This window comes from Propithecus coquereli, unplaced genomic scaffold (assembly GCF_000956105.1).
Source record: "Propithecus coquereli isolate 6110/MARCELLA unplaced genomic scaffold, Pcoq_1.0 Scaffold32, whole genome shotgun sequence".
NCBI classification, from domain to species: Eukaryota; Metazoa; Chordata; class Mammalia; order Primates; family Indriidae; genus Propithecus; species Propithecus coquereli.
The window spans coordinates 4,432,898-4,441,523 of NW_012148841.1; the positions used below are offsets into that span (position 1 = coordinate 4,432,898).

At 41.5% G+C, this 8,626-nt stretch overlaps 2 protein-coding genes across 2 annotated transcripts in view; one reads left to right on the forward strand and one right to left on the reverse strand.

Annotated features, from left to right (window-relative positions):
- Positions 1–1,124, reverse strand: part of DNAJC2 (DnaJ (Hsp40) homolog, subfamily C, member 2) — a 30,635-nt gene extending 29,511 nt beyond the window's left edge. Inside the window, exon 1 of the mRNA XM_012650322.1 lies at positions 809–1,124. Coding sequence (XP_012505776.1) covers positions 809–872 — 64 coding nt within the window. The 5' untranslated portion in view covers positions 873–1,124. The remainder of the gene's footprint in view (positions 1–808) is intronic.
- Positions 1,125–3,683: 2,559 nt separating this feature from the next.
- PSMC2 (proteasome (prosome, macropain) 26S subunit, ATPase, 2) overlaps positions 3,684–8,626 on the forward strand; it is a 16,992-nt gene continuing 12,049 nt past the window's right edge. Inside the window, exon 1 of the mRNA XM_012650323.1 lies at positions 3,684–3,840. Within this exon, the coding sequence (XP_012505777.1) occupies positions 3,771–3,840 (70 nt within the window). The 5' untranslated portion in view covers positions 3,684–3,770. The remainder of the gene's footprint in view (positions 3,841–8,626) is intronic.

The following is an 8,626-nucleotide window of genomic DNA, read 5'->3' on the forward strand; positions in this document are numbered from 1 at the left end:
GGAAAGGCTTTAAACACTACTATGTCCAAGAAGAACTACCTGTGTAGTGTGGGTGTGGCTTTTAAGAACATTGCCTTTCAAGCCTTTCCCTCTAGTTGTAAGATACAAAGCGACAAACAAACGCAACACATGCCATAGGATACGTTCAAAATCACATTCAACAAGCGCCTGTGGGAATTAATGTAGATCAATGAAACTGGAGACTCTAAGTTTATAATACCCACAACTGTCCTGGGCTATAAATCTAAGAACCTACGTAGGACAAGTTTTACCTGTAATGACTGCCTTTCAGTCTATATATGCAGATCTTTCTAGTTGCATAGGCAAAGGTCTTTTAAAACTTAGTATGACATGCACTGTCTGAGTTTTGACATTGGAAAACGAAGCAGGAGCAAACGTAGAGTAGGAGAAAGGTGTTAAACAGAGCGTTAGCAGCAAAGCTTTGTACGACCCCAGGCACGTGCGGTGCTCAGTACGGGTAGTCTCTTCGCTGTAGGCAAGGAGATGCTTGTTGGGCACCTTTCTGGGTTACTGGGGGGATTCAGTCCCAAACTGCTCAGCTCAATCCATGAGTCAGCAGCCGCGAGAGGAGCAAGCAACCGTGGAGGCAAAAGGAAGACGCCCCTCACCCTCCTTCCTTCCAATCTAGGGTAGGATTACTTTAAAGCACGGAGCAAAAGGGCGGTTATCATGGCCCCCACATGTCCCGGAGCTAGTTGCCAGCGTCAAGGGTAGACAGATCCCAGGGCTGCAGAGCCAAAGGGCTGAGGCAGAGGCGGGACGGAGCCAGGGTTGGGTGGGCACTTACCGGAGATCAGTGAGTGGGTGACGGCTGTGCCTTGACCGTCTGCGGCGCTTGGCAGGAGCAGCATGATGGCGCCGGGTCTAGCCCTGCGAGTCCAGCGGTTCCAGTTCCAGGCGGAGGGCGCTTGGCGTCCCCTCCAGCTCTACCTCTCAGTCCGAGCCTCGCGCCTTGGTTCTACGACGCCCAGGAACCGGCGCATGGAGACGATCAATAATCACTTCCGGGATGGATCTTTCGTGGTGCGGTCGCCAATTCCACCCCCAGCCTCCCCCGCCAACGTGTGCGGCAGCTTGGTTCCTCCACTGACTCAGATCCGGCTGGACACCAAGGCGCACGAAAGAACGGTTCCTAGACTGTTCAGTTTTCCTGTAAAAGAATTATTAATGTTTTCCTCGTCCTGGTGCAATACATACAACAGAAGTTTTAAAAGAAGATCCTGTTATATTCTTTTTATTTTTAAGTTCCTACTACTTTATATATTAGTTTGAACCTGACCAGTGATTTTTCCGTAGCTCTACTTGTCTGTAAAAAAAAGAAATGAAAATACATGTATGAACTGGTATTGACAGTATAATATATACATCCATAGGGAATTATGTATGTAAACCCGTTATGCATTTGTGTTTACCATAATAATAATAGCAGCTAACATTCGTTGTGCTATTACTAATATACTTGCATTATCCCTTTGCAATACTCGTTTGGAGAAGAAACCTCTCTCTAGTATTAGGGTCTATTCTAAGGCCAGCAATTTTTTACCCTGCTTTAGTGGAATGAAGTTTTCTTTCAAGATATCCCCAATTATAGCAATTTGGGACTTAATCGTTTAATGTGTAGCAAAATCAATTGTATTCCTCTCCATGCTTCCTTCTAGGGCTGTGGTCAAAAGCAAAAACTAGTGGAAGGAAACCAGTGGATGAAGGCTTGCCTGTAAAAGCAGTATCTGGAACAGATTGGGCAAAATAGACCTGATGTGCCACTCTCTAGCAAGGAGCACCAGAAATTAGTAAATTATTCTCTAGGAATGACATTTTCACATTAAATACATTGAATTGGTCCATATAGCTGCTACATGACAAAACTGTCCCTTCAAAATTGACATTTCAAGCAGGCGTGGTGGCTCAAGCCTGTAATCCTAGTACTCTGGGAGGCTGAGGGGGGAATCGCTTGAGCTCAGAAGTTCAAGATCAGCCTGAGCAAGAGTGAATCCCCATCTCTACCAAAAATAGAAAAAGTTAGCCAGGCATGGTGGTGCATGCCTGTAGTCCCAGCTACTCGGGAGGCTGAGAGAGAGGATAGCTTGAGCCCAGGAGTTTGAGGTTGCAGTGAGCTATGATGACACCACTGCACTCTAGCCGGGGCAACAGAGCGAGACTCTGTCCAAAAAAAAATTTTTTTTTGACATTTCAAAAACTAAATTAATCATCTTCCCCCAAACCTCTTCCTGACCCCTTTCTCTATTAATGCAGCCACTGTTAAAACAGGCTCCAAGGTGCAAAGTAAACTGATTCCACTTTCTTAATATTTTTTCCTCCTTACACCTTCCATACATTCTTACCATCACCTCTAAGGTCACGGGGTTTTTTAAAATTGTGCTAAAATACATATAACATGAAATTAACCATCTTTACCATTTTTAAGTGTACAGGTCAGTGATGCGAAGTATAGTCACATTGTTGTGCAACCAATCTCCAGAACTCTTTTTATCTTGCAAAACTGAAACTCTGTATTCATTGATCAACTCCCGGCTCCCCATTCTTCCAGCCACAGGCAACTATCCATCTACTTTCTCTGTCTAGGAACTTGCCTTCTCTACATACCTCATATAAGTGAAATCATATAGTATTTGTCATTTTGTGACTGGCTTATTCACTTAGCATAATGTAGTCAGGGTTCGTCTGTTTTGTAGCATGTATCAGAATTTCATTCCTTTTTAAGGCTGAATAATATTCCATTCACACACACACATACCACATTTTGTTTATCCATTCATCTGTGGATGGACTCAGGTTGTTTCTACCTTTTGGCTAACGTGACTCATGCTGCTTGTGAACATGGATGTATAAATATCTTTGAGATCAGGATTTCAATTCTTTTGGGTATGTACCCAGAAGTGGAACTGCTGGATCATATGGGAATTTAATTTTCTGAGGAACCATCACACCGCTTTCCACAGCAGTCACACCACTTTACATTTCCATCAACAGCACACAAGAATTACATTTTCTCCGTATCTTCTCCAACACTTATTTCCTGGGTTTTGTTTTTTTTTTTAAATAGTAGCTATCCTAATGGGTATGAGGTGACATCTAACTGGTTTTGATTTGCATTTACCTAAAAGTGATGTTGGATCATCTTTTCATGTGTTTGTTGGCCATGTGTGTATCTTCTTTGGAGAAATGTCTATTCAAGTTCTTTGCCCATTTTAAAAATCGAATACTCTTGTGTTGAGTTGTAGGAGTTCTTTATATATTCTGGATATTAATTTACCAGAAAGATATTATCTTCACTATATTTGTAGATCTAGACACTACTTATTGTTTGTCTAATATGCCAGGTATTTTGCAAACACTGTTATTTAATGCTTCCAAAATCCTTTGAGGTAAAGAGGAAATTAAAGTTCAGAGATTGAAGAAGTTACCCAGGGCTGCCAGTAAATGAATGACTAAATCTGGATTTAAACTCATCGACTGAGCCAGGGTTGGTCTTGGAACTTGGGGGAGTAGAGATGGTGAGGGGACAGGGTACACCGACGTTTCCTCCCCACAGGCAATTGGTCCTACAACTGCAACCTGGGCACGGGGGCAGTTCCTCTACGGCTCTGTTCCGCCTCTCGTCCGCCAGTGCAAAGGGGCCCGCAGAGCCCGTCTCTATTTCCGGTGGGGAAGGGAAAGGGAAGGCATTACCGGAAGCAACGAAGGTGCTGTGTAATCATTAAGGAGCTGAAGCACTTGGATCTCCCAAAATGCCGGATTACCTCGGTGCCGATCAGCGGAAAACCAAAGAGGATGAAAAGGACGACAAGCCCATCCGAGGTCAGTTGACATGGGCGGGAGCTCGGAGCCGGGCGGGACAGCCTTGGTAGTGGAGAGGGGCTGGATTTCTCTTCCCGGCTCTGTGCTCAGGCCCTTTTGTGCCCCTAGTGATTCAGTCCGGGCGCCAGCTGGGTTAACCTGCCTGTCTTCTCAGTCTCCCTCAACCCACTACAAGTTCTGTATTCATCTCCTTCTGATCGAAATGTTTATTCATTATCGGCTGTCAGGTCTTGAAGAAGTCACGCACCCTGCTTGGCCTAACGGGCCGTGAAAAGTTCCCTGCCTGGCCGAGTTTGATCACCTGATCCTCTTTCCCGTCTCCCCACCACCACCCCAACCTAGCCCCTGCAAGTGTGACAGCTTGGTGCTCTCACTGTGCAGCCAGAAGCCTGAGACAAAATTTTCTTTTTTTTAAAGAAAAAATTTATTTAAATAATACATCCATACCGTTCAAAACTCAAGAGGCAGAAAAGATACATTTGAAAAATCTCTCTCCTTGGCCCCAGCTACCAACTTCTCTGCGGAAGCAACTGATGTTGCCATTTTGTGTATCTTTCTAGACATTTTTTTCTATGCATATGCAAGAAATCTTTTTATGTATTCCCTTTTTTGCATAAATGTAGCATGCTGTACATACTTCAACATCTTTTTTCAATCTTAATATATCTTAGATAATTTCATGTCATTAGTGTTTGTCTCTGCATCTACATAGCATCCCACTTTATGGGTGTACAATAATGTATTTAATTATTATTGATGGACATTTAGATTTTTCTAGTCTGTTGCCGTTATAAAGCAATGAATAACCTTGTTCATATATCTTTTACCATATGCACAAGTACAACTTTTAGGGTAAATTCTAGAAGTACTGTTGTAATTTTGACAGTGCCAGATTGCTTTTCATGGAGACTATACCAGTTGATACTTTCACAGTGCATGAGGTATGCACATTATTTTAGGATATGATTTCTTCCTAGTAGCCCTGTTTGTATTCTGTCTTCTCTTTTTGTTCCTTATAAGCCATTTTAAAATATTCTTATGGTATTTTTTTATGTCTCTCCTCTTACTCTTCCTTTTCTTAACTTCAGTCTCTCCTAGCACACTTTCTTCTCCATTTACACCCTCCCTCCAAAGAGTGTTTGCTCTCTACCTTCATCCCACTCTATTTCGCTTGAAAGTATTTTAGGACACTGAAACATCAGAGGTACTTACTACTTAGTGGAAAACTTAGTCACGGAGATTTATCAGTTGATCTGTGCACGGTGATCTATGTGTGTCTCTGGGTTCACTGTCATTCTGTAAAACTATTAATAAGTTTATTTCTTGGGTACAGTTATAATTAACATGTATATAGAATTTTATGTGTTTTTTTCATCCATATCTTATTTGATCTTTACAGAAACACTGTGCAGGTAAATCTAGTATTATCTCTGTTTTTCAGATGATGAAACTGATGGGTGAAGAGATTACGTGGTTTTTCCAAGGTTACCTAGCAAATACATGATCTTTTTAGGCCAAGCACCTTAGGTCATTTGAGTTTCAAACCCATTGTTCTTTCGCTCGTTTTTGTTGTGTCATATCATTTTGAGCATCTTCAGCTGTTATATTGATGATCTTTGATTACCTCAATTCTGGTGATTTCCATCATCACTGCACCTCAGCCGCCTAAGGAGGTGATCACTATTAGACTTTATTGTTAAAGAAAACTGCTTCACTTCTAAAATATGAAACGTTCCATGTGTCCTCCCAACACAACTTTTTGCTCTTCAGTCTACATAACCGCTGAACCTTAACCCGACCTCTCTCTTGATCTGTCTAATTAGTAACACCTCCAATCTGATATCTAGCTTTCCTGCTCAGACTGTTTTCTCTTTCCACAGTGCACTTAGAACCTACTATTTTTGCCTGTTGCACTTTTTGCTTGCTCTCCCCTCTTAAATTCTGGAAATTTCATTATTTCTTGTCTTTTTCTGCTCATAGGCTGTCAACATTGTTCAAACAAATTATAAAACCTTACTGATTAAGCTACTTCCAATTTAAGCTTTCGGATCTTAACTAGGTTCTCATTCCTAATTAATGTTTTGTGAATGTCATATTGACTCCACCTTATTTGACATAGTGGTTATTTTAAGCCTTTTACACATTTCTCAAGTCCTCAGTTCAGTCCCTTTCTTGCTGGCTGATGACTTTTTGCCTCTTTGCTGAGGAGATTGAGAATCCACTCAAGACTTCTTTTAGCTTCTCTATCATCTTCTGTTTTTTAATAACTACTGCTTTAGAGGAAGTGATAGCAATTTTTGTCAAGTCTAACCTTCCCATCTGTGTTTCTGACCTTATCCCTTCCGCCTCTGGGACTTTGTTTCATCAGTCACTACCTCTCCTGTTTGCTTTCCTGTAGAATTTCTCTCTTTTGTTTTTGTAAATATGCTAATATTCATTTTATCTTACATAGAGTTGAGAAAAATCTTTCTGCTCTCCTGGCCTCTCAAGGTACAACTCATTTTCTTTTCTTTCTTTTACTGCCTAAAACTGGCGGAAGACAAGCTTGGAAGTCAGAAAGACTTATGTTTGAATCTTGGCTTTGTGTCTTACTTACTGGCTGTGTGATAATAGACAAGTCACTTAAGCTCTGTGAAACTCAGTTTTTCCTATCTCTACTGTGAAAATAATTATATTCATTTTACAGGCTTTTATGGGATTAAGTAGTATAATCTATCTGTATCTCTATTCACAGTCTCCTATATAGTGACCATCTCAATAAATAGCAGCTGTTGTCACTGTTCTGCCCACTGTGCCCATTTCTTTACTACTTGTCTTATTTTGAAGCCCCTTACAATTTGTTTTTTGCCCCTATAAATCTGTTGAAACTGGTCAGTGATTTCTGAATTCCCATATCTTTAGTATTTTGTCAATCTTTTTTTTTTTTTTTGAGACAGAGTCTCACTCTGTTGCCCTGGCTAGAGTGAGTGCCGTGGCGTTAGCCTAGCTCACAGCAACCTCAGACTCCTGGGCTCAAGCGATCCTACTGCCTCAGCCTCCCGAGTAGCTGGGACTACAGGCATGCGCCACCATGCCTGGCTAATTTTTTCTGTATATATTTTTAGTTGTCTGATTAATTTCTTTCTATTTTTAGTAGAGACGGGGTCTCGCTCTTGCTCAGGCTGGTCTCGAACTCCTGAGCTCAAACAATCCGCCCGCCTCGGCCTCCCAGAGTGCTAGGATTACAGACGTGAGCCACTGCGCTGGCCTGTCAATCATAATCTTTGTGTTTTTGACATTTTCGAGCCTCTGAGCCTTCCTTGGTTTTTCTTACTGAACCGTCCTGTTAATCCTCCTCCTTCGACTGCTTCTTCTTTTTCCTTCATTGTGTCCTCATAGGGTTTCCCTGAGGTTTTCTTTCTGTTAATTTCATCTCTTCTCATCTTGAACTGCCTCCTCTCTCTGTATGCTTCCCTAATCAATCTTTTTAACCTCAAGCTGGGACTTGAACTCTAGAGCCAGTTTTCTCTCTGTCTTCTAGGTTGCTACATCAGGATATGCTGGTATTTTGGGAAGTCCCCAGGATTACACTCAGGTTTAGTACTTCATAAGAGCATTTACAGGACTTAGCATGTAGTCATACTCACGGCTGTGATATATCATAGTGAAAGGATGTAAAGCAAAATCAGCAAAGAGAAAAGGCCCATGGGGCGAAGTCTGGAGGAAACCAGACACAGGCTTCCAGGGGTCCTTTTCTGGTAGAGTCACACAGGATACACTTAATTCCCCCAGCAACAAGTTGTGACAACATGTCCAAAATGTTGCTAACCAGGGTAGCTTGTTAGAGCCTCAGTGCCCAGGGTTTTTTATTAGGGACTGGTCATATAGGCACCTTTGCCTAACACATACAGAAATTCCAGACCCCCAGAAGAAAAGCAGGTGTTCAGCATAAATCATGTAGCGTGTACAAATGGTTTAGGCACAGTGAACCACTTTTACCAGTTCTAGGAATGGTGGGAACCCTCTGAAATCTTTGCTTTTAGACACTAGCCAAGGGCCAACCTTCAACCTTGTAAGCAGACCTTTCAAAGGATAGCAGTCATGCCTGCTATGTTAACTCTTCGGCACAGGTAGCCACACCAAAAACTTAAGAAAATTAAAATTGAACTTAGTATTTCCCTTTGCTGACCAATTTCTATTGTGACTTCTCTGTTTCTGCTTAGAAGTACCACTTTCCTCTGAGGTACCTAGGTGCAAAGCCCGGGCATTATGTTTGATTCTTTTCTCCCTCAGCTCCTTACATTTAATTATTTGCCATGTGCTGTAGATTCTTCATCTGAGGACTTTTTATCTAACCCTTCCTTTCTCTTTTCATTGCCACTACCCTATGTGAGGTTCTTGTGACTTTTAACTGGCTTCACATACTCTCATGTGTTCTTCATATCATATGAGCTAATTGTTCCTGAAGCACAGTTCCTATAATATTGTCAAAAGCTGCAGTGGCCTTTATTACCCAATTCTAGCATTCATGGTCTACCTCACTAGGGCCCCAGACTTCTGTCTACCTAACTTCCTATACTGCCTAACATGTAAACTGCGTTTCTGTAAACCAATCTAGCTGCTATTACTCAAGCATGCTTTTTCCTACCTCTACTCATACTTAGCAAAAACAAAAACAAAACAAAACCAAAGCTTGCTCTGCCCTGTGAAAATAGCTTGTCTTTTCAGATTGAAAAAAAATGTTTTTCTTAAAATATTACTGTTGACTCTTGTTATTCATGGTACATATGTTTTATTTATTTATTTA